Raw genomic sequence first — 24,392 nt, 5'->3', positions numbered from 1 at the left:
TCAACCAGAAATTAGGTTCTGTGTGAATTTTTGCCTTTCTTGGCTTTTCCCCACCCCGTATCCCCTGCTTTTCCCAGGCTGGGCCCCCTTTCCAGCCTTCCAGAGCTGTGGGTCGCTCAACGCTGCTACGCCTGCGCCCGGGCAGTGTCCTGGTCCCGGCACCGCTTGCCCGGCTCCTCCTTCAGCATTTCCACCCTCAGCACTAGCTCCCTCCCTGCCAGGAGGCCGGGCTCCTGCACACGCCTTCCCAGGGAATTCCCTCCTCTCCCCAGGCTGGGATGTAGCATCACCTGGGTAAAATGGGAGGGTGGCTGCAGCCCTCCCCGGTGCCTGGGGGTGTTTGCGCTCGCAGCGTTGCTGACGTTTGTGCCACAACCTTCTTGTTGCAGACCTGCAACTTCAACAAAGACCCCACGTGGGGCCAGGCTTTCACCTTCTTTGTGCACAGCGCTCAGTCCCAGTCCCTGCACGTCGAGGTGAGCGAAGGGCCTTTCTTGGGAACACTTAATGTATGTTTGTTGGGAGAAATCTCCTTTAGGATGGTGTAATCTCAGTGCTGGTCACTTGTGCATGCTTTTACTGGGGCCCATGTTTGAAATGATCCTGCTAGAAAGGTGGAGGAAACATCGTGTTGCACAGGCAAATCCATGTTAGAAGATGCTGGCACCTCCCTCATTGTAGGGATCCTGTGCTGCTTAATGTCTTGGTACAAAGTATGGGACATTTCTGGCTGCAAAGGAGGCTTTTGGCAGGCAGGAGCGCTGCAAGCCCTGCATGTTGCAGCCTTCTGCAGTCCTTAGCGGGAGTCCTGGCTCCCGACCCTGGTACCCTGCCTGCTCCGATGTCCCGTGTCTCGCTGTCGTCACCGCAGTCACAGCCAGGGCTGGGGCTGCTCCCGGCGCTGTGGGAGCAGATTTGAGCCTCAAAGGTCTATTGAGGCTAGAAAGGCCAAAACAGCTGTGACTATAAAAACCTCACAAAAGGGTAGACCAGGCACCATCCCAGCTGCATCCAGAGTTGAAGATGCTTTCTCCAGAACAAGTAAGGAAACTCAAGTTGATCTAGGACCTCAGTTTTCTGTTAATGAAGATACTTCTATGCGTATCTAGAGATTTTGGTTTTTTGTTTGTTTGTTTTTTTGCTTGTTTGTTTTCTCCAAGCATACTAATCTGTTCCTTTTATAAAATGCTGTAAATAAGCTAGTTTTGGTCTCTGTCTCAAGTACCTTTATTTACTGTTCTCCCAGTGGTGTACTTACCAATTGGCTATATAATAAATATATATATATATACATATTCTTTTTAGGTAAAAGACAAAGATCGGGATAGCATCCTGGGAACTTCAGTGGTGTCTCTGTCCCACCTACTGAAGGACCCAAACCTGACCCTGGACCAGAGATTCCAGCTGGATCATTCCAGTTCGGACAGCTTCATTAAGATGAAACTTGTGTTGCGAGTAAGTTGTTTTCCGGAATTGTTTTCCATATTCACTTCGCTTTTCCAGTGGAAACTGCCAGTTGTAGCTGGGCAAAAAGGAAGCAGGGAGAAGGAGAAGGAGGGCAGTTTTGCCTCGCAGGTGAAGAGTGAAAGCGCGGAAAGATCCCGCAGAAGGATCCTGGAGTGGGAGCAGCGGGGGCAGCGTCCCCGGAGGCTTCCCGAGCGCAGAGCGGTGCCAGCGCCGAGTGGTGCTGAGCTGGGGGCACCCTGACCCACGTGGCAGCCAGAGACGGTAGCGCTGCCTTCTCTAACGCAGTGTTCCTGGTCTTTAGGCCCTGAGCTTGGAGGAACCCGATGCGCAGAGGGTGAAGGGAGGTGTCGGCGCCTCGAGACAAGGTCCTGCGCGTGCCGCGGAGAAGCGGGGCAACCGGCGCGCGTGCGTCCCCCCGCCAAAGCCGGAGGCCTCGGAAGCGCCTCCTGCCAGCCGGGACTCCGCAGCGCTGGAGCCCCTGCCGGAGCAGGAGAGCGGGGAGGACGCGGGCCCCGAGGGCAGCTCGGCAGAGCCTGCGGCCAGCGAGGCTGCCACGGAGCCGGGCAGCGAGGAGGACGCGGAGCCGCGGCTGTCGGCCGTGCTGCAGAGCAAGGGGGCGGCCGTGCCCACGCGGGCCCTCGTCCAGGAGATCAGGCTCGCGCCCAGCGTCGCCTCGCTGGCTTCCCTGCCCTCTTCCTGCTTTGACCTGAGCAGCAGCAGCCTGGACATTCATAAGTAGGTGGTTCTCCCAGCTGACCCGTTCTTCTCCTGAAGGGCTGGGGTTTATGGGAGGCTGTTGCGTTCGGGTAGATTCCAGACTGCTAAGTCCCTTGGAGTCTGAGGTCTCAGTTGCATTAAGTTTGTGTTATCTTACGGGCTTTCATGCAGAAAAGGTCCCATAACACTCATGGCTTTAGCACCCAACTTCCCTTTAAACTGGTGAATGGAAGTCTGAAATCACGTAAAAACCTAAACTCAGGATAAACATTCCTCATTGCTTTAAATTTTGGACATTGTATTTTACCCAGTAAGTTTTGAGACTCTTGTCATGCAGTGAACAGAGTTTTCCAGATAGGTGCATTGTGTCCCTGGACAGTGCTAAATGTGCAGATGCAGAGAAAGCCTCTCCCATCCAGGAGGAGGGAATCCCTCACCTGGTTTCCAGGGGCGCAGAACTGAGATAGCTGAACCCTTAATGAACAGAGTAGTAAAAACAGGTTTGTCACAATTAAATCAGCATCAAACTAGGCATCAACCCAAGTATTGAACCCAGCTCCATCCATTCAGTTTAGTACTTCAGGGCTGGCCAATTCTGTAGCTGTGAAGAGGGGCTCATTCATAATGTTGTTAGGCACTGCTCAGAAGCACTTTAGTAACAGGCTGAGCGAGGTACTGAGAGGGTCATGATTTGCAAACAGAGGCACTCTTAGAGGAGCTGTGTAGCATCTGCAACTCGGCTTGTAACGGGAGCCTGAGAGCTGCACCTGGACCGCCCTGCTGGCGTGGGCAGGAATTATGTTTCTGTGCCAGCTTTATGGTCCAGCCACCTAAAAAGCAAGCTTTAAGGTGCCAGAACAAGTAATTGTGCTGTGAAAGCCGTTTTGCTAACGCATCCCCAGCAGCTCGTGCCCTGTTCTGGGCTCTGCTGTGCCTGCTTCCTTAAGCAGCCCTGCTGAGGAGCTGTGCCTGTCTTGCAGCGGGAGCGCGGTGCCTGTGGGGGAGATCCAGCTCACGGTGCGCTACGCGGCCGCCCGGCAGAGCCTCGTCGTGCTGGTCAACGGCTGCAGGTAACGGGGGGGATGCCAGGCCCTGGCTGCTACCAGGGGTAGGGAGGTACGGGGGCTTCCCCATCCCAGGGGGCCTCTCAGCACCAGCGACAGCTGATGGGAGGCTCGGGGTGTCCGAGGGAGCTGTACGTGCCGAGGACTGACACCTGCAGCTGAATCGTGAATGTTAATATAAGTAGCCCTGCAAGGGCCACGCTTTCAGTAATGAAAGTGTTGTGAAGCTTCACGGCCTCGCGTTTGTTTGCATTCCAGCTCCGAGGTATAGACACGTTTTGCTCGTGGAGGGTGGGTCTGATCCTAAGTCACAACCTGTCATGAGTCACACGGTGAGAGAAGTTGTCCTGCTTGTCAACACTGTGCTTCTTTTAACAGAAACTTAGTGCCCTCTTGTAATCGCGGAGTAGATCCCTATGTTCGCATATACCTGCTTCCAGATAGAAGATGGACAAGCAGAAAGAAGACCTCAGTGAAGAAAAGGACTCTGAACCCCCAGTATGACGAAAAGTAAGACGTTATTAATTACAATTGCTGCCGAAGTAGTTGCAATACCTGTTCAGTGACTCCCAGGAGGTATGCAGCTGGAGGATTGTGCAATGGGAACGCTTTTCTGTAAAAGCAGCCCTTGCTCTGTGATTTGCAAGTAGTCAGGGCTGGCTTCTCCCTGAGCACAGGATCGCTCGCCCTGCGCGGGAGCAGACCCCTCCTCACCCTCTTCCCTGACTCCAGGAGCTGCCGGGTGCTGCTTGTGTCACATGTCCCCCTTCTGTGTTAACCTGGGCCACTGCAGAGTTAATCTTTCCAATTCTGGACCTAATTCAACCTGCTTCTCTGCTCATGCTGCTGCTTTGGCCTATTGCAGATTCTCACATCTTCCCCAAAGCCAGAGGCCAAAATATAAAGGACTCCAGTGAGGCAGTGCCAGCCCATGCAGCACTTCTTAGGAGTAGGATCCCTGTCCCCTCGCCCCCGGTATTGGCAGATCCTGTACATCCTCAATTAAGCATAACTCATGCAGCAACACTGGGCTGCCAAACACATTACCTGTCTTACAGCTCTGACTTGCAGGAAAACTATTTAGGTGGGCAGAACCAAAAGGATTTAGCATGGACAAAACTGGCTTCGTATTAATGATGTGTGCCAGGCCTGAGTCAGACTCATTAAGAATGTAATTGCCACAAGTTGCTTCCCTTGTTGGCCTTTAATGTGGTATGAGCCTGCTCTGTAAACCCGGGGCTTTGGCTCTGCTATTTCCTCTGAGTAATAGATGTTGAATGGAAAACATGCTGATCTTCCATGCAGGGGAAAATTGTTGGTAAATAGCATCTCATCTGGATGTGTGATTTCCTTCAGCCCCTGGCACGGCGTGGAGTCTGGTCGTACACAGAATGTCACGCTCATTCATGAAGCCTGGAAGAGCTTGCATAGAATGCTAATAAAATCTAACTATTAAATTGGCTTTTCTGCTCTGTGGAGAATAGGCTTTGTTCACATGTGGATTAAAGTCAGTCCTCTGAACCAGTTTCTTATCCTATTAAAACATGCTGTGGTTGGGCAACAGTGTTCTCGGGGTTTGCAAACAGAAAAGCTTCTTGGAACTCCGGCTGTGGTTCGTCTGTGCTGTAAAGGTCACTCCATGGAGCTGTGGTCCTTCTCGGCTAAAATTACTGCGTTCTGGCCACCAATGAGTAAAGGGTTTTAACTCAATTTAGAGTTTTGCCTTAAGTCTCTCCTCTCAAAACTTTACTTTTAGATTTGAATTTTTTGAATCTTTGGAAGAAGTTAAGAAAAGGAGCCTTGACATCGCAGTGAAGAACAGCAAGCCGTTCATTTCACTGGAAAGGAAGGAACTGGGAAGGGTAAGTTGAAACCAGTTACACTGCTGCCAATGCAGCTGAACCTGCGGGGAGGCTCTCCCAATCTCAAACTGCAATTTAGTAACTAATACTGAATAGTAGCACTAGCAATCTGAAAGCAACTTTCTTTTCTGCCAAATTTTCATCCTTTATCAAACCACAACCCTGCAGAAGTTTGGATGGTCTCACGTGATGGATAAGGCACCCTATTTCATTGGAAAGGGGTATTCCTGAAATAAAAATGTGCCTCTTGGGATGCTCCACTGCCCCTCTGGGGCAATCCCTCAATTAGTGCAAACATGAAGCCAAGAATAACCTCTGATTAAAAGCTACAGTTGTCCAGCAACGCTCATGGTTTCTGTGAACTTTTATGTGCTGTTTTTTCCCCCATTTCTTCTACATTTCTCATGATGGAAAAATTCCAAGTAGTGCTATTAAGAAACTGAGCTTCAGTGCTGGGGCTGCCTCATGCCCGTGTTTTGGAAATGTGCAAAGCTCCTCTCCGTGGACCCCTAGAATTAAAGCCCAGCTGACTGGGCGGACACTAACTTTGCCAATAAACGTGTATGCTGAATAATAAAATAAAATGTGCTTTTTAAAGGTGCGGATTGACCTGTCCCAGGAAGACTTAATCAAAGGTTTTGCCCAATGGTAAGTTTGTTTCATCGTCATCCTTTCAAACCCTGCTAATTGCTTTCTTCTGAATGCGTGCTGGAGGGATGGTAAATGGGTTGTGTAATTTGGAGAGCAAGGAGAATATTTTGTAGGCCAACACTGGACTGACCTGAACTAATCTGGTAGTTTTATCAAATTTTTATGTTAATCCAGTTATTAGTGCAATATCTGCCCTCTGAAAGTGTCTGTCTCTTAATAAGAGCCTACATGACAAATTCTTCTCAGTCTTTAGCATATTTTAAGTTACAATAAAAGCCACTGGGAAATAAATGTAAAAGGATTATGTTTATTAAAGTATACCTGTAACAAATTGTAAGGTGGAGAGAGATCCTAACTAATACTCTGTTCAGCAATGCATATAAATAGGATAAAACTATAATTACAGAGCATTTTGAAAGGTTGCTGTGATAAGCCCTTCACGGTTTTGTGTTCTTTGTGGTTCAGGCTTAAAAACCTTAAGCATTGGTCTGAGGTTAAAAGGAGGAACCTGTTCTTTTCCCCCGCTAAGGCTGTTGTTACCAGCTGTAGCTCTTCCTTCTGCTTCCAAGACAGAGCTGCAGGAGCTGGGGCGGTAGGGGAGCAGCTGCCATCCACGAGGATGAGATGCTGCTGCTCAGCCAGCCGGGAAAAGGAATTCCCTGGGGAATTCCCTGGGGCCTGGCTCAGGCCTGGGCCTCGTGCAGCACCCAGCAGGTCTGGGCAGTACCAAAATGACTCGTGCTGAGGTCCCGGCGCAGAGCTGAGGCGTGAGGCCGTCGCGGGGCTCTCCTTGTCCCACTGCCTCCACGAGCACCAAAGCGGCTCCCTCTCCTCAAAACTATTAAAAGGCTGTGACTGTTTTAACTGCTTGCTGTATTTGTCTTGCAGGTATGAGCTGACAAGAAGCAGACGCACGAAAAGCTGATTTCTTCTCATATGCATAAGTTACTAATTTGTAAAGTTTATACAAATGTACATATCTTTTGTAATTAATGTGTTTTGAGCAGTCACTGCAAATTTGGAGCACTTTCCTATTCAGGACATGTATATTTAAAAGATGCTACTAAGCAATTAGTTCTTATTTAAGTAAATAAGTTTAACTAGCAAGAGACACTTATGTTCTGGCATACTTTCCCTAAGGAACCCTTAAGGATGAAACTCTTAACTTCAGGTGCAAGACTCACTTATTCTAGCTGCAGTCAGCTACACATCATTGCTCTGCTTGGGCAGTTCTACTATCCCAAGATTTTATGTTGTTGGAAGCACTGTACCTGTGAAATAAGTTTTTTAAACAACATCCTTCACCGATGGGGCTTCAGAAATGTCATTCAAAGTGTTTAATGGCAGTTGGCTTTGAGAAAGTAAGAAATGAATAGTCCACTTCAAGTATCCTAGACTGTTGCTGCTGGTATGTATCTAATGAGGTTCCACAAAGCAGGTTTACTTTACCAAGATACCATTAAGGTTTAGTTTGTGATGCCTTAACAAGTTTTGTTCTTTGTTACAAACCATTTTGTAAGTGATAGTAAAGCATTCTGCCTGAGGAGCAGCACAGTTTTGTAAACTAAGCTTAATAACCTAAGAGTGAAATACAGGGAAGTATTTTCAGAAATTCAGTGTACCTACCTGTTCTGTACAATAAACTTCTAAATGTCTTGCTTTAGAAACTTGATCTATGCCTTTCTAAGACTGACTTTTAGAAGGAGACCATGAAACCCGAATCCATTCCATGGAGAAAGCCACAAACTGCCTTCTGAAGGAACCCTCAAGTATTTTCAGAGGAGCTTACACGAAGGTAGTCTGTCAACCCAACACCAGAGAGAATACTCACTGATCAACAATGTTCAGTCCAAATTGGAGAGCATGGAGTCAGGTAAATAGCAGAGGAGAGGAGAGTGTCATTAACTCCAATCTCAAACTTATGGGAAGATGTGTAGGGCATTTTGAAAGAGGCAGTTAGAGCACTGTGGTTGTGCTGCTTACTCTGTACCCCCCTCGCTACACACGGGGGTTTTATCTATTTTCTGACGTGGCAGGGGTTTGTTTTCCTAGCCTGAGAGCAGGGTCTAGCAGTTCTCTATCTCTGTAACTTACTAGACCAGGTACCTGCGGCTATAAGAAGCCTTTGCTGGACTTGCACTGACCATCAAACAATTATTTATAGAAAAAAAAAAATGGAGGGATGAAGTTAAGCCTTTATTTATTCTGAATATTCTGAAATATTCTGGAACTGTCCCTTAGGGTCACAAAGGCTAGAGGTAGCTGTGTGTCATTTACGTGATACGTTCATGAGAAAGAGACCTTGTGGTAGGGCAGACAAGACACACACTTAACTCGCTGCCAATTTCAAGTTTTTCACGGTAGGTAAAATATCATCCAGGTTACTGATTTCTGAAACAAAACAAAAAGCAAAGTAGTAAAGCAGGTAGATATAGAATGTCCACCAATAGTCTAGCTTCAATGTTCAGAAATAAAACCGGTAAGCAAGTACCACTGAGAAAAATCTCAAACATATTAGTGCTTTCAGTGCAGATGTTTCTATCTTATCTAATGGATAACAGGATTGAACACATGCAGTCCCATTTTCAAAGAGAACTTCACTTGCATTTTGCTCACGTGCTGTGAAAAGATAGAAAAGTGAGAGTAAAAGTTGTAGCATCTTTTCCTCACACCTTCCTAGATTTTCACAGCAGGAGTAGAAAAAGTGCTTATTAACTATTTAAAATTTGAGGAACAGGGGGAAAGTGTAGTATGAAGGTAACAGGTTGTTGCTGCAAAGGTGACTTACCTAGAAGGCAGAGCAGCTCCTGAATGAGAGCTTGAAAGGGCGGAAAGAAGCACTCGTGTTCTTCCAGCTTATTGATTATACTGAAATGTGCAAGTGACACCATCAGACCAGAGCTGCAAAGACATGTTGTCTCCTTGACTCTCATGCCATACTCTGCCATTAAGTTCCTGAAAACCACGCTACAAAATAGGGTGCAAGTCCAGCTATGCCAAACATACATTCTTGAGGTGTGAAACCTGCAGCTAACAGCTGTTAATTGTCCACAGATTAGCTGCTGGTAATGTTCCACTCGGAAACGTCACCGTTTCTGCTGTGTGTTCACCCTCCCTCTCCACCTCAGCTCGTGCCCTGGGCCTCTGGGGCTAGACCTCTGTGAGGGCTGACCTGCTGTGTGGGGGCGGCTGATGCAGCTGCAACAGAGGCAGAGCACAAGGAATCTTTTACAAGCAACTTTCTCTAGTTCAAACTGCGAAGGAGAGAAGAGAAATAGTGGGGAAAATAGTCCTAGCGTGGGCTATTGCCCACAACCCATCTTTTGTACTCCTGCAGGGCAAATTCTGAACCTAAGCTCTTAGAGTCTGTATCTTTTCATCCATTGAAGAAGATGGGATTTGTCCAGTTCATAAAATATTTGTAGGAAGTCACCACAACTAATAGACTTTTAATAGTGCAGTTGAAATCCTGCAACGCTTGCTCATGCCCATGCACATGCAGCATTTACTATGTCTCCTTATGAAGGACATCTTTAAAAGACTTATTTTATCACACTATCCAGGAAAGCCAAAAAGGTGCTTTGGAGGCTTTTGGCCTTTATTTTTCTCCTTAGCAGCTTTATCCAATTGGAAGTATTCAAGGATTTGTTTCCTCTAATAACAGCTCCTTTCCTGTCTCAGCTTTCTAACTTTGTTGCAGGTGATTAAAGCCACCTTCGGTATTTGCGTGAGCCGGTTCTTCCAATTGCTAAACGTGAGGTTTAGAGAGTTCTCACCCGTGCAGCAGCCCCAAATACCTGTGGATGTCTTGGGTCCCCAGGAGCTGCTGCACTCGCTCGGTCACATTTTCATTGATTATGTCACACAGTTTCCCAACAGTATCCACTACCACCGTGGGTGGAGCAGAGGTGTCTGTGAAAAGAAACAAACACTTCATGACTAATAGCAGGAAAGTACTTGAGCCCTAACTCACTTCTTGCTGGTACCTTGGTTTCGTTTGGCTTTCACATCTCTGGGTGCACAAGTTCCTTTCTTCACAGAAAATGAAGCACTTGTGCTCAGAAATAAACCTATGGTACCAGAGGTGGTGGATTGCTCACGCGTCCTTCAGCAACTGGAGCCCTTGGCAGAGGTGCCAGTTTTCACACCGGGGTGGTTCTGAAGGGCATGCCAGCCTGTCAGCGGGAAGAAAGCCAACTAGACCTCTACCAGGTTCCTGTAACACGGCGTAAGTAGGTATATGGTACAGGCCAACAAGGAACCTGCTCCGTAAGTAATTGCTTGTTAGCCAGAACTCTGGTGCAATGTTGGGTTTTACCTGCCCTGGCTGCTCTGATCAATGCCCCAGACGCCCCCGGCCTCTCCTCGCTGCAGCAGTTGCAGAGGGCCTAGTCTGAAGCCATGTGGACACGGAGCTCCCTGGCCATGGGCTTCCTCCCGTCCTCCTGCTTGGAGCGGGGCTCAAGAAGAGCCCTTGCCATTCCAGGAGCCTTGCCCTCGGGCTCCAAACCCATGGAGGTGCCAAGGCTTTAAAAGCAGGAGTTCAGGGAAGACTAAGGGCAACTGCTCTGCAACAAAACTGCAAGAGAACGGGTACCTCGACATAACTATGCAGGTCTGAGTACTTAGCTCTCAGCTTCAGCTTCTTTTTTCAATGGGTTTAGCAGAATAAGAGGCTTCCGAGAACGGGGCATGCAACTGCTAATACAACGAACAGCTTACAAATAAAAAGTTTTTCCTATTTACACTCCCAATTGACACCAAGATACTTTTGCTATGAACAGTCAAGAACATACCCACTTGATTGATTTCTAAGCAGCTCCATGTATTTTCTGTATAGAGATGAGGCTGTCACTTAGCTTCTCACTCCTGCAGGAGTCTGAACGCACGCTAAGAGTAAATCCTTACCTAGTTCCAGGAGCTCATGGAGGTTCCTCATAGCGTTGGTCATTTCCCCCAGCTTCGTGTAGACCTCGTTCATTCGTGGGTAAACGCCGTGCAGGGAGGTCACATCAAACAACTTCTGGAAGTGGGAGACAATCGCCAGCAGCGTTTGCAAGGACGGGCTCTGGCTGCTCTGGAACAAGCAGGAATCGTTGGTCAAAGTTACTGCTTCTTTTAAACCACAAGACATTCTTGAAACTAGTTCATGAAGAAAAACGGGTGTAACCTCCCTTATTAAATAGAGGCATTTCAAATATTGTAATATCCTAGGACACATTTTAAAGAGGGTTTTCAGACACAGATTCCCAGCAAACCAAAAAATGTTCTTTTGAAAGCTTCCATTTCTGTTGCTTGGTGAGCATGTTTATGCATTCTCAGTGCTCACCGAGAAACAGACTGAACAGGACAGTCCCTGGGAGACCGCAGGGCAATGCAGATTCATTGCTCTTCACACGACTGATTAAAGCACCGTCCTCACCACGATTCATTTATGCTTCGCATTAAAACAGCCTGACTATTGAATACATTCAAGCAGCTATTTCTGCAACCCCACAGGGCGTTCAAATGCACTTATCTAAGCAGCATGAGAAGAAACCATTTAAGAATTCCCGAGTAACTTTCAGTTATAGATCCCTGGTAGGAATTACCTTCTCCTTATTTTCCATTTCTTCTAACATTGCATCTACTATGAACTGCAGGTCTTCAACTCGTACAGCCTCCCTGTTATCCTGGGCATTTGTAGTGTGCCAGGGCACCACTTCCAGAGACAGTTTTCTCAAGGACCGATGCAAATCCTTTTAAAGGGAGGGGACATGACTGTTATTAAAGTAACAGCTTAAAGTTGTTTTTTACTATAGAATCAAGCAGATCTTCTACTTCTCATATGCAAAAACAATACAGACAGTATTGCAGACAGTAAATGAATTTATACAGAAAACCTTGCCTACGTTCATTTTTTTTTTTTTAACAAGAGCATTGATGTTCTGAAAACAAAAGTACTTTGTATTTTATTGCTTCTGTAAATATTAGACCACTAAGTCACAGAGACTTGTATTTAAATCAAGAAGTTATTCTTCGGGCAAGACAAAAGAGAGAGAGAACACATCATCAATAATGTGAAAAGTAACAGGCTCCAAGCTTGCATGTGTTCCTAGGGACTCAGACAGTGAACAAAAACAGACAATAAACACAGCAAAGAATGTACTGGGCCTGTACACACTGCGTATTTTTTACTTACTATGTTTTAAAGTGGTGCACAAATAGAGAACAGAATTGTTTTTAAAATTTAACACCACAAAGTCAGAAAATAGGAGCTACATACACACATGCACAAGCAAAGTCTGTGTGTTACCTTTACAGCCATTAGCTGATCTGCCCACATTTCTATAGTGGGAAGAAGGTGCTCAAATCCACATTCCTGTCCATTTTCTTTAACACCATTTTGGACTGGCCCTTTACTGTGCCTGGATATTAGTGGAGGAGCTCTTGGACTTCTTATAACAGCATCAATACTGGACAAAACCTACAATACCAAATAAATGCTGTTACTGCTCGGAAATCCACAGCATCTTATAACAGAACCACATACCACCACAGTCATAATTTAGTCTAAACATCATTAACAACTTCAGCATGTTATTATAGCTGAATTTTTAAAATGCACTCAATGTGTAATATGGTCAAAGACTTAAAAACATACTAGCTAGAAGAAATATTAAAGTAATGCAAATACACTTCCCCTTCAGGGATATTTAACATTCACCCCCTCATGACATTGTTACTTACACAGCTTACATATTGCTCACCTTCATTACATTTGCTTTCCTTATTCAAAGAAAAATAAACCCCACTATCTCCTCAGGCATTTTTGAAACCATAACCATAAAAAGCTACATTTTGCAGGTGCCGGCAACGTGGCTGCGACCTGCCCACCTGCAAGTGCTGCAGCCCGGCCCCGCGCGTGGCGGCGTCGCTGCCGTGTAGCCTTTCTGCAGCGCTGCTCCCCGAACACCTGCGTGCGAAACACAGCCGGTTAGCCCTGCAAGCACCCGCAGCAGGAGATGCCGCTTTCCGCTCCGTTCGGGAACTACGGATTTGAGAACTTGATTGAGGGGTACGGGTGTAACGTATACACTTGTGCCTACAAAGTTAAAAATCTCTGTTTTGTGAAGCCTGACAATAAAATTTCATCAAATTAAACCGTTTGAAAAATACTATACTTAATGTAAATAGCATAAATGTATCTCAAGTTACCAGGCTGATGTTAATCCAGACTGCCTGTTAATTTAGAAGCTGTACCAGCTGTACAGGTACTGGAAGTTCTATGATAGTAAAGGAGTTGAAATCCAGAATTTTACTTGAAAGGAATCAGATTTCCTGCTGTCAACCACACAGCCATTTGGCTGTTTTTATAGCACTCTGTGGGCTCACATTCTTCACCTACTGCTGCCTGGCCAACTTAGCATATAGAGCTCATTACCCTTCTTGTCATATTTGAGACAACTGTTGGTCTAAAAACAACCATCTGAGTCATATTTACTGAATGAGATGAGAGACCATTCAAATATACTCAGTGTAAAATGAAAAAAAAAAAAAACAAGCATTTTTAAAGTTCAAGTAATGTCTTTTTCAGGAAATGTACTATGCTACAAAATATTTAGTATCCAGTATACACATGCACACATGATTAAAGTCAAATTAGAGATAAAGAGACCTTCTAATAATATTGGAGCTCTACTATTAATGCATTAATGCACTTAGCAGTGTTTCAGGAAAAAAAAAAAACACTCATCAAGCAAAGCTTCTTAGATCAGCAGTAGCTGAAACTTTTTGGCAATTCTAATAGTGCAGAATAAATGACTAAGACAAATAACTATCCTTCACAATCCACAATGCAACCGATAACTTATTTTTAGCTTGTTAAGTTGCAAATATCGTACTTTGGTCCCATCCCCATGGCCTATGACAGCATTCAAACCCCAAAAGACAAAAATCAATAAAAGAGACAAGCTGCTGGGCACTCCCCCCTATCTGGGCACCACGTCCCACTTCAGATTCACGGGGAATCTTTGGAGCAACAGTAGAATTTGCTGTCTGTCTACAAGCCCACTCTAAAGTAAATACTGCATAGGCCACTACCCACATTACAGGTTGCAGAGTATCTTTGCTTTTAAAAGTTCAGAGAATTCATGAAAATTACTGAAGAAATATAGTTACTGGATAGTTTTCTTTAAAGTTTTTTCTAGTTTCTTCACTTGGTGCTTGTAAAGTTTGAGTTCCTGTGCAGTTGGTCTGTTGGAAAGAGAAAGAACCACATTATACGCCTGGCATTTGCAGTCAGCAATAAATCTCACTCAAGAAGAGCAGTAGAGAGCTCTGCCCGTGCTGCATCCTCATTCTGGAGAGGAAGCTCTTCAACATTTCTGCATGACACTTTATAACGCCATACCAAAAAAAAAAAAAAAAAAAAAAAAAAAAAGTGGATCCGATTGTTTTCTTACTAAAAAGCTCTGCAGCTTTACCCGGCCCAGCAGTTTTGGGGTGGAAATCACGCTTAGCAGTAATGCCACTAGCACAAAGGGTGAGTTTTTGTAAGCACACTGGGGCAGTCAGCTCACCAAGGACTCAGGCTCAACCCACATGCACTTTTACTGCTTTTGCTAAATAAAGTGCAAATATATAATACAATTGTCAGACACTCCACAACAAAATAACCACTTTACAGTCATCACTAGCAGTGTAGGGAGTGAAAGTTGATTGCTCCTGCTGTATCCTATTAATTAAAGGCAGGTTATGAACTACACTTTTACAACTGCTGGTGCCTTGGGTTTCTTTCTTTGAAAGCAATGTCTGCTGAAGTACCTTTACAAAGCGTGACATTTATCCTGTCTCACCTTAGTTCCAAATCTTTCTTGAGATTTGTATTTTCAAGCAAAAGCTGCTCATTCCTGGCTTTTGTTTCAATAAGTTGATTCTGGAAAGACTGCAACATAGAGGGCATTATTTCTTGTACTTCACGCATTCCATAACCAACAAACTGGGAACACTATGAAGTGTGTGTGTCGAGAGAGATTCCCGCCTGCTTTCTAGACCCATTTAGCAAAGATGAGTAACTATCAAGAACACGCTGCACTAGATCACAGATGACACGTTCACACACCTGTGATGGGAGAGGCCTGTTCGGTCCTCAGCAAAGAAACTTCTCAATACAGAACTGAATCTGCATAATTTTTTTTTTTCAGAAAAGATTACAAACTAAGAAGACAAGATGAGAACAAGGACATGAAAAGCAAAACAAAACATGTATTTCTGTGTGGCTTTTCAAGGGTTACCATTTAGAGCTCTGCAGTGATTTATTCTTAACATTACCATACCGTAAGTAGTGCTCTATAATTGGGTGAAGCATCTAAATTTAAGAATTCTTCCTTTTTTTCTTCTCTCTGTACATGATCTTCATCTTTTTTGAATAGCCTATTGGGAAAAACAAATTGTTGCACCTTACTGAAATTCAATTACCACAAAGAACTAAGTTGTTCTAGTTAGCAGTTTGTATCATAATGACATGTCTATAAATTGCAAAATACACAGAATAATAATTCTGCCCTAATTGCCGCTGCTCCTCTCAATTACCTGGGACACTGCTTCATATACTAATTGAGTATACTTATTCCCCCAAAGAAACTCCAGTACAAGCAAGTTCCACTTCGATTATCTCAAATTCTGGGAATGACTCTCAGGCATCTGCTGAGTTGCTTTGTACCATATAGGCACCATGACAGAGCTCAAATCCAGTATTTCTTTAGTCTTGGGAGATCATCACCTGAGCATTACCAATGTAACAACTGCCTGTGAAGCACTGCAAAAGCAGAGGGCAAAACACATATATATTATAGCTCAGGTATCTAAATACCCAAGCCTCCTAGTACTGCCTCCCTCACTGCTTAGGCTGACTGACAGCTATTCCCAGGGCGAATCCAAATTTCCAAAACCAATGCAGTTCATTGCTGTTTCTTACAGGTTAGTGACATCTGGAACACAGAATACACCACGTTTACCATTACATGTTTTATACAAGAATAATCACAACTCCCATAATCACTACTCCCATTTTTCCAGCAGGAGATCCATGGCAGTGTTCCTGCTTATTTGAACAGGAGCACATCACCAAACTCTGAACAGCAAGACATGAGGCATTACTGGAGATTAGTATTAAAGATTTCTCATACCTTAGCTCCTTCTTCATTTGATTAATTTGTGATTCATAATAATCAATCAGACAAAGAAACCTGCAAAAAAGAAAAATGGTACACTGAGGTTCTAATATTATCAAAAAATCATGCCTTAAAGATTTTGTAGTCAGCTCATACGTACAGGACAACTTGACACAACTGCACTGTGTTTCACAGTGACTGCATCAAACAGTAGCACTCTCTTACACTGAACACAGTCGCTGCCTTCCACAGCAGAGGAACATGGACATTACTGCTGCACCAGACTAAATGCGGCCAAATTATTCAGGAGACAGGAGTTAAACCTTCCCGAGAGCCTCCCCACCTCGTGGCTCTGTTTACCCAGCAAGGCTGGCAACTTGGCACCCATCCCAGGTTCTAGGACTGCAGAGGCCATTGAGGGAGATATGGCTGGAGAGAAACTGAAGTGTTTAAGATGTGCAGTTACAAAGAATAAAGCCAAACCAAAAGAACAGCAAAGAAACTACCTTTATTCTTGGGACACTGAGATTTTCCTGGTTTGGAGATATAGGTGAGAAAATGAAGGGAACCAAACTCAGTGATTCCTCTTCTTGTCTAGCGAGGGCACTGTGAGAAACACTGGGCTGCACAGTTCCTTTGGATTGCATTCCAGGTTAACATTGCCAGGCAAAACTGGCAGATGCAGCCACTGCAACACAGTTAAGTGCAGGGTGTCGGAGGTCTAAAAGCAGGCAAACTCTAACTTTTGAGTAGATGTATGGGGACCTTATCATAAAAGGGACAGAGCAGAGGACTCAAAAAATCCATGGAGGTTACCACAAAGCTTTACAGTGAGCCTCCAGTTAGGTACTTACCGAAATTAAAGGATTTGTGTTTGAAGATTTACATTTAAAAATAAAAAAAAAAATCCCGGAATGCAATCACCCTAGTGGGTGCTACAGTTCCAGACTAAACATTCCCTTTTCTTTGCTGACATCTAGTGTACAGTGGCTGTATTTTTTCCTTTTCTACAACAATTTAAAGTAGCTCACTTCCAATACACAAGAAAAGTTTACTGAACTAAAAACCCTATAAGGATTCACATTGCAGCTGACACTCCACTTTTTAAAAAAATCAAAATATCGATACCAGTTATTCTAAAATGTGTTTCCTCCGTTAATGTTAGAGGCCATTCATCAGTGTAACAGTGGAAGAAAATTGCATACTGCTGATCCAGAAGAGACTTGGGTGCTCTTTTGCAGAACTGGCAGAACATTTTGTTTTGAGCAGCGACACGTTGCTGCTCCTCCACCCCAGCCTTGTGCAGCTCCCTCTGCAGATGGGCAATAGTCTCCTCCTGTTCTCGCAGCTTTTCCTGTTGCTGTTGGTACTTCACCTGTGAACAGACAATGGGAGCATCCTGAAATTCATCTAATATACTGGAGACACTGCTGTACATGCCTAGCAGGCACCTGCTCGCAAAGAAGCTCTGTAGCTGTTTTCTAGCCATACTGAGGAGCCATTAGAAGCAGGATGTGTGTATTTTTTTTTATCTTAGATAAGAACTAGGGAAAAAAAAAAGAAGAAGCGAACAAACTTGCATTTATTTTGACCAGTATCACTATTTTTGGAGCCTTTAATTAAAAATCAAAAGTTTTGAGTTCTCAAATAGGATTACCTGAATTACCTGTGAAATTTGTTGGTCTTTTTGAAGTTCTTTGACTTGATTCTGCTGCTGGCAAACCCTGGCTATCGTCTCATCTTCCAGCTGACAAATCTTGGACTTAATGTTCTTCACCACGTTTTCCAAATCGTTAGCCCGTTGTTCTTGCCGAGATGCCCGACCTCGCTCCTGGCGTACCTCATCTCTGATCAAAACAAAATTCAAACCTTGGCTTAGAACAAATTACTTGCACAAATACAGTGAAGGAAGCACAGGTCTGACAGACCATATTTGTTAACACTCACCTGCTGCCATGGGCTGTTACTATGGGAGTTATTTTACTATGTGAAGAAGCAGCAGATGAAATGATAGAACAGCCCGAGAGGAACCAGGCCAATATTGCCACATTTCACAAAAATCCCACAAAAGGGCTCGAGTCTCACACGTGACACGAGCTCAAATAGAGAGAAAGAGGGGGCACCAGCCACACTTTGGTTTGCGTGAGCACCGAGTCTGGCGCGCCGGGTCTCACCTAAGCTGGCGATTCGTCTCCATAAGCCCATGCATCATTTTCTGTTGTCGCTCCGTGTCTTCCACCAGCGTTTTTAAGGCAAGTCTTATCCCCTGAGAAGACTGATTGTCTAAGACGATCGCATCTGGAGATATTTAGAATAAACAAAGTCATAACGGAAGATTTTGGCAACTGGAGAAGATGTGTCTCTGCTTGCATTTGGAAATAACAGCTTTAAGGATGGTTTATGAACTTGGGTCTACGTTTTTAAATACAGAAGCTTGTAAAACCAGCATGCCCTTACCTGACGTGTGTCTGCTGCTTGCCGCGGCAGCAAAGCTCACAGGTTTCAACCCATGATGCACTAACAGCCTGTTCAAGTTCTCCCATTCCGCTTTCTCCTGCTGCGGGAACAACAACAGACGGGAACCTGAGCGCGGAACATCAGCTCACGTCTCCCGTCATGGGAGAGATAGCAAATGCCCCTGAAATAAAATACCACCATAACAAGCTGCACTCGCTACAGGTGGCCTTTAGAGGCTTTTCAGAATAATCTGCAAAAAAGATACGAGGAAGAATACACTGAACCGTATAGAGAATATCCCATTTCCCCCGTTGCTGTATTTGCAGTTTTAGAGAGAAATGATTAAAAAAAAAAAAAAAAAAAAAGATGTAAATACTAAACAAACAAATTCTCTCTCTACTCCAAAGAGCCGGCCCAGGCGTGGGGGGAGGCTGCTGCCCTCCTGCCCCGGGGCATCAGCGTGGCCGAGGCCTCATGACAACGTTTGGATGAGAACATACACACGTATATACACATATATATAAATATGTAAACTGGAAGCAGGGGTCAGTACTGTACCTCGGCCATGGCGAGCGGGTGCGGTTCGGTTCGGCTCGGGCGGCGCGGCGCTGATCCCAAGGACGAGGCGGTTGGGAAGAGGCCGGGAACCGCCGTCCTGGGCCCGCGCGAGCAGCGGTTGGGAAACGCCGTCCTGGGCCCGTGCGAGCAGCAGCGTCTCGGGCCCGCGCGGCCGCCGCCTTCCCGCCCGGCAACGGCCCCGCGATGGCGGCTGCGCCCCGAGGGCGGCGCAGGGAGCGGGGCCGGCGCTAACGGCTCGCGGGGGGCGGCGCGGGGCGGGACGGGGGCGCGCGCCGCCTCGCCGCCATTTTGAGGCGCGGAGCCGCGAGAGGCGGCGGCTGCAGCGCCCGGAGCCCCGCGCAGGTAGGAGCGGGGATGCGGATCCCGATCCCGATTCCTTTCCTCCCTCCTTCCCGCTCGCTCATCCTGGGCAGCGTCGCGGCTTCTAGCGGCTGGCGGACTCTGGGGAGGCGAGCGCGACCCGCGACTGCCTTCCCGAGGCAGTGCCTGGCAGAGATACTCCGTATTTATTTGCGTTTTTTTTAAGGCAGGGCGGGAAAAGGGGTGGGATGGGGGATGGGGGGGGTGCAGAAGTAATAACTTTTTTGTTTGTTTTCGACTTTCCTGATGCTGCATTAGATTAGAGCAATAGAGCGTGCTTTGGAAGAAAAACGTAGCACAGAGCTGGGGGGGTGGTTGTCGCTTGTGTGAGCAACAGTAATTCTTTTTCCTTTTTTTTTTTTTTCTTTTCCTCTAGTTCCTAGGCAATCTATCACGTGTAGCGCAGAGGATAAGGATTAAAAGTAGGTCAGCAGTGATGTAGGGACACATAAGCAATGCAGGCACCCTCAAAAAAGAAAAAAAAAATCTGCATAGGAAATAGTGATTTATTTGCGGTGAGTAGAGATTGCTATGATTGAAAAGTACCGCAGTGGTTTAGCAAAGCTGTTGAGTGTTTGAAACTGGCTTTGGTGCTGCTGTTTAGAGGCCCAATCTGAGAACAAAGCTTTTTGCTGCTCTCGGTGCTGGCAGAGTTGAGTATCGCAGTGACTGGGGAGCGTAAGGACTCCTGCATCCTGGCCGTGTTCCCACACGGTGCTCGGATTTGGTGTTAACGTTCTTGGTAGGTTATTTCACTCTCCCTCTGCTGGCAGTGGTCTCTGGAGCGGTACAGTCAGTGACTGAGCTGTGGAGCTCTGCATTGGGTTCCCGTTTCCATCAGGTCTGTTCCTTAATATTGGCTCACAAATCCAGGAAAGTGATATTAAATATCATTAAATGATAAATGTAGGGTAAATCACATGTACAAATTCTGTAAAGTAATACTTGCAAATAAACTTGTATTTGCTTTTTCGTCGAAAAGGAAAAAACATATTTGTTGCATCAGTATATATGATAACACATGATAGTTCTCCAGCTTGCTTAAAATATACTGATAATCTTAAAGGAAGGAAACTAGGAAAATTCAGTTCTCAGTGCTTCTCTGTTGCTGTCCTGCTTCTCTCTTTTTCTTGCCGCTAATGGGATTAAAAGCTGTTTTGGTTACTATGGCATCCCGTGAGGAGATTACTGTTGGTGAAGATGAACTAAGGTAAAAAAACAACTGCAGCCTGAACAGGTTTGAAAAGGTATCCGCTTTCAGCACTCACTTGTGTGTTTATCTGAGGTTTAAAACTGTTTAAAGGAAAGGATATCTCAGCATCTCCTCCCTCATGGGGAAGGAGAGGAATGTGTGTGTGCCTGCACGGTTGCACTGCTGAATGCTGTAGGTAATATTAATGAAAAGTGTTAGGGACAAGTGTGCGGTTTTGTGTGTGTGTTTGTTTTAATGAAAGAATAAACCTTTGCAATAGCAAACCTGGTTTGCAAGTTTAAAAGGCTAAAACAGATAGTATTCTAATTGGTCTATGAAAGTATCAGTGAGTGCCAAGAAATTGCAGAGCTGTCTGTAAGCATCTGGAATTTAAGTGTAGTTTAACTCTGTCATCTGCTGTAGACGTTGTAGAGGTTAGATGGATAAATGTTCTTGTGTGGTGCTAGTCAACCTGTTCACCTGTCTTTGTGTGCATTTTCTGTGCTATGCTTCATCATATTTGAATGTCTTTTCAAGAAAATAAAAAACCAATTGGCTGTACTTATTCTTCCAAGTCTCATTTTTTCATTTGTGAAAAGTGGTTTGCTGTGAAGTAGTGAAGCTTTGAGCTAAATTCAGCAATGTTCTAATTCTCTCAGCCACAATTAATTAATTTTGTTGGTGTTTCTCTAGGTCCCGCTACAGTCACGTAGAGAAGATGACAGATTTGGTGGCTGTTTGGGAAGTAGCTTTAAGTGATGGTGTTCATAAGATTGAATTTGAACACGGGACCACTTCAGGAAAGCGTGTTGTCTATGTTGATGGAAAGGTGAAATTATTATATACTCAGAATTCATTATGATACAGACTGTGTGATTCCAGACAGAATGCATCAGAACGAACAAAAGGCCAATAAATGCAAGTGAGGTGTATTCACTTGGCTAACTTAAGCCATATCACCCTCTTAAGTTACAGTTATTAAATTATGTAAAGTCATGAGTATCTATGAAGTTCTTTGCAGTCCTTGGGCAGAGGCACACTGTGCATGTGTTATTATACAATAAAGTACTCACTCTAGCTCAAAATTTCTCAATCATGAGACATATTCAGGTTTATTAATTTATACCAATTGTCTTTGTTTTATTCTACAGGAACAAATAAGAAAAGAATGGATGTTTAAGTTAGTGGGTAAAGAAACATTCACTGTTGGGGCAGCTAAAACAAAAGCCGCTATTAACATTGATGCGGTCAGTGGCTTTGCATATGAATATACTTTGGATATCGATGGGAAGAGCCTCAAGAAGTACATGGAGAACAGGTCAAAAACAACCAACACGTGGATTCTGAGCTTGGATGGCACAGTGTGCAGAGTTGTTCTGGGTAAGGACATACTGAATGACTTTGTTGCCAAACTTGCACGTATTTATTAAGTGGCAGGGAAGAGAGGCATTGATCAGTGGCTGTTTGCAGTGTAAAATGCAGTGTAAATGTCCAGAACCACTTTGGAGTTAGTCAGCTAACTCCAAACTAGTTAACTAAGAAGTCAGTCTGAAGATTTCCCATGACATCTTTTTTTCTTGCTTAAAAGCAAGGCAGTGCATTTATTCTCTTCCTTCCCCTTTTCCCCAAAATATCACAAGTAGATGGGTAGAAGGAAGCTACTGGGAAACTTGTGTCTGTTGTATCTGGTAGGAGAAGCTTCCACTTGCATATTGCTGTAAAACTAGACCCAGAAATGAGATCTGGAACTATGATTTCTTAGTTGATACTAGGGCACTCATTCTGTCCTAAAGTTTAATAAGACTGTGTGTGTGTTTGGGTGGGGGGAAGTAAAGTAGGGGAGAATGGAGAAATTCTAATGTATGACAAAGCCGTCTTGGTTTACTTGCAGTTTTTTGCTTTCCCTGTACTTAATTAAAAGGCAAGCAGGGTTCACCAGGCTGATCATTGCCAGTGGAGGGCAGTGTCAGTAAGGTGAAATCTGGAGCTAATGAACTTAGGGTTGTGCTGGGAAAAATGAAGAATTTACAATTGTTTTCTTTAAAAGAGTATTATTCTAGTATGGGTGGCATCTGAGTTTTCAGGGAGATTTTAAGAACTCAGAAACTCCAAGTTATAAAGTAAAGCTGCTCTTGAATCTGAAATTAGTTAAAATCAGAACTCCATTGAATAATCTGTGCTAACATTTCAGGACTGATTAATTCACTTTTCTGTATTCAAGTTTTTCAGTTTGTGGATGTCAAAACACTCTGACAATATTCAGAGCAATCTACTAGTAATACCAGAGCTAGGGAGAGGTGTGTTCATAGCCAAAGTTGTTTGCCCATGGCTGACGGGGATTCTGTTTCTGCCGTTTAAAAATGGGCTGTGTAGCCCATGTACTCCAGTTAAATAAAAAACTTCTTTAGGGAATTCAAGTAAAATGGATCAGGACTTGGAGGTTGGGTTTGCTTTGGTCTCCTAAATCTTCCTGGGGGCGGGGGAGGCAGGGGAGAGAGTTGTTTTTTCTACTTTTTATTCTCCTTTTTCCTTCACAGAAAAGGACACTATGGATGTGTGGTGCAATGGTAAAAAGCTGGAAACAGCGGTATGTGATTGTTTTTTCAATGCCTTTCTATAGGTTGTGGCTCTCTAAGTAAAGCTTATGGATAGAGATATGTATCACATACACATACTGTAGCTTATTTTACGAATCGACACTTAACATTTTTGTTTTACTGACAGCACTGGCAAAGCAATACATGAGACTTTACAGCCTTGTTCCACACTTGAGCTCTATGGCTGCTCTAGCTATGGAGCTGAAAATGATTGGGACCTTAGAAACAGTTTGCACTGAGACTTTATTTTACTAAAACAGCATTTGTCTACTATATTATCCCTTTTCTCCTAGGGTGAATTTGTAGAAGATGGGACTGAAACTCACTTCAGTGTTGGTGATCATGAGTGTTGCATTAAGGCTGTCAGTAGTGGGAAACGAAAGGAAGGAATTATTCATACCCTTATTGTGGATGACAGAGAAATCCCAGAGGCTGTGGAGTAGCCTCTGCATGACTGATTGTTGTAGAACTAAAAGATCAGGAATTTTTAATTACTGTGGTAATTATTTTAATATGTACTACTTAGTACATCTACTTTGTGCTGGTTTTATTTTCTAGCTTCTGTATCTGAAATTCATCTTTTTGAGGACCAGATGAAAATAATTATATACAACCACCTACATAATATTTTTTATTATTATATATATTACATGGTGCAAGGAGGGCAGGTGGACTAAAGTAGAAGTTATATTTTTAAAAAAATGCTATAATAAAAGGCAATATTCGTATTCAGTAAGACTAAATTCTTTTAAGCTGCAGGAGTGAGGAGAAAGCACGTGCTGGGTGCTAGAGTAAGCTGTTAATTTTCTCAGTAAATTATTTTTTTCTATTACACTAACATTCAAAGTTTTTTCAGGTGCGGTCAGGAAAATAGTCATGTAAGTCAAAGATTATTATAGAAATGTACATTTCCAATATTTGTATAATAGTATTAAAATAAAAATGAGCATTGAAAACTGTTCTTCCTCTATCCTTTTATTCAGAGTAAGAATAAAGATTCGCTTTGCCAGAAGGAAACTGCACTTGCTCCATAAATTTTGGGAGTAGCTGGGAAACTCTATAGTGAGCTTAAATTCAGATGGGATAAACTCCAGGATAGCTTTTAGTTTTGGGCAATGGTGTTTGTCTAATTTTGGTTTGTCTTTAAACTCTGCTAAAATTTAAAAGAATCCAAGGCACAACCAAGATTTATTTTGTTCCATTAATATATGTGTTATCTCAGATTACATAAACTCCCATTCATTATTATGCTTTCTTAGACAGTCGCATGCTAAGACTACTTTCAGACAAAC

General features: G+C 44.2%; 4 protein-coding genes across 5 annotated transcripts in view; 2 read left to right on the top strand and 2 right to left on the bottom strand.

The window, feature by feature from the left end:
* The window catches only part of ESYT3 (extended synaptotagmin 3), a 28,044-nt gene extending 21,206 nt beyond the window's left edge, over positions 1 to 6,838 (top strand). Inside the window, exons 16-23 of the mRNA XM_088519423.1 lie at positions 390 to 476; positions 1,306 to 1,455; positions 1,769 to 2,202; positions 3,165 to 3,254; positions 3,627 to 3,758; positions 5,005 to 5,110; positions 5,709 to 5,758; positions 6,650 to 6,838. Of these exons, the coding sequence (XP_088375549.1) occupies positions 390 to 476; positions 1,306 to 1,455; positions 1,769 to 2,202; positions 3,165 to 3,254; positions 3,627 to 3,758; positions 5,005 to 5,110; positions 5,709 to 5,758; positions 6,650 to 6,686 (1,086 nt within the window). The 3' untranslated portion in view covers positions 6,687 to 6,838. The remainder of the gene's footprint in view (positions 1 to 389; positions 477 to 1,305; positions 1,456 to 1,768; positions 2,203 to 3,164; positions 3,255 to 3,626; positions 3,759 to 5,004; positions 5,111 to 5,708; positions 5,759 to 6,649) is intronic.
* Positions 1 to 24,392, bottom strand: part of LOC104580026 (glycerol-3-phosphate dehydrogenase 1-like protein) — a 320,964-nt gene that overhangs the window by 210,916 nt on the left and 85,656 nt on the right. The window lies entirely within an intron of this gene.
* Positions 7,985 to 18,939, bottom strand: CEP70 (centrosomal protein 70). The gene is made up of 16 exons (XM_088519422.1): positions 18,931 to 18,939; positions 18,373 to 18,472; positions 18,090 to 18,213; positions 17,582 to 17,762; positions 17,121 to 17,290; positions 15,931 to 15,990; positions 15,079 to 15,175; positions 14,599 to 14,687; positions 13,922 to 13,996; positions 12,638 to 12,716; positions 12,057 to 12,227; positions 11,353 to 11,499; positions 10,670 to 10,838; positions 9,559 to 9,673; positions 8,550 to 8,629; positions 7,985 to 8,152 (listed from the first exon to the last, which is right to left on the bottom strand). The coding sequence occupies exons 1-16, from the start codon at positions 18,937 to 18,939 to the stop codon at positions 8,091 to 8,093; spliced, it is 1,728 nt and encodes a 575-aa protein (XP_088375548.1). The 3' UTR covers positions 7,985 to 8,090.
* Positions 19,272 to 23,650, top strand: FAIM (Fas apoptotic inhibitory molecule). 2 transcript variants are annotated; one of them, XM_088519561.1, is made up of 5 exons: positions 19,272 to 19,293; positions 21,197 to 21,332; positions 21,655 to 21,883; positions 23,041 to 23,090; positions 23,394 to 23,650. In XM_088519561.1, exons 2-5 carry the CDS (start codon positions 21,222 to 21,224, stop codon positions 23,541 to 23,543), a joined length of 540 nt encoding a protein of 179 aa, XP_088375687.1. In that variant the 5' UTR covers positions 19,272 to 19,293; positions 21,197 to 21,221; the 3' UTR covers positions 23,544 to 23,650. The 2 variants fall into 2 exon arrangements, with proteins under 2 accessions (XP_088375687.1, XP_010225730.1); XM_010227428.2 differs by lacking the exon at positions 19,272 to 19,293 and adding an exon at positions 20,427 to 20,521.

This window comes from Tinamus guttatus, unplaced genomic scaffold, assembly GCF_059628265.1.
Source record: "Tinamus guttatus ecotype Peru unplaced genomic scaffold, ASM5962826v1 Tinamus_guttatus_pri_ptg000060l, whole genome shotgun sequence".
Lineage (NCBI taxonomy): Eukaryota > Metazoa > Chordata > Aves > Tinamiformes > Tinamidae > Tinamus > Tinamus guttatus.
This window is presented reverse-complemented; position numbering and strand designations above follow the sequence as displayed.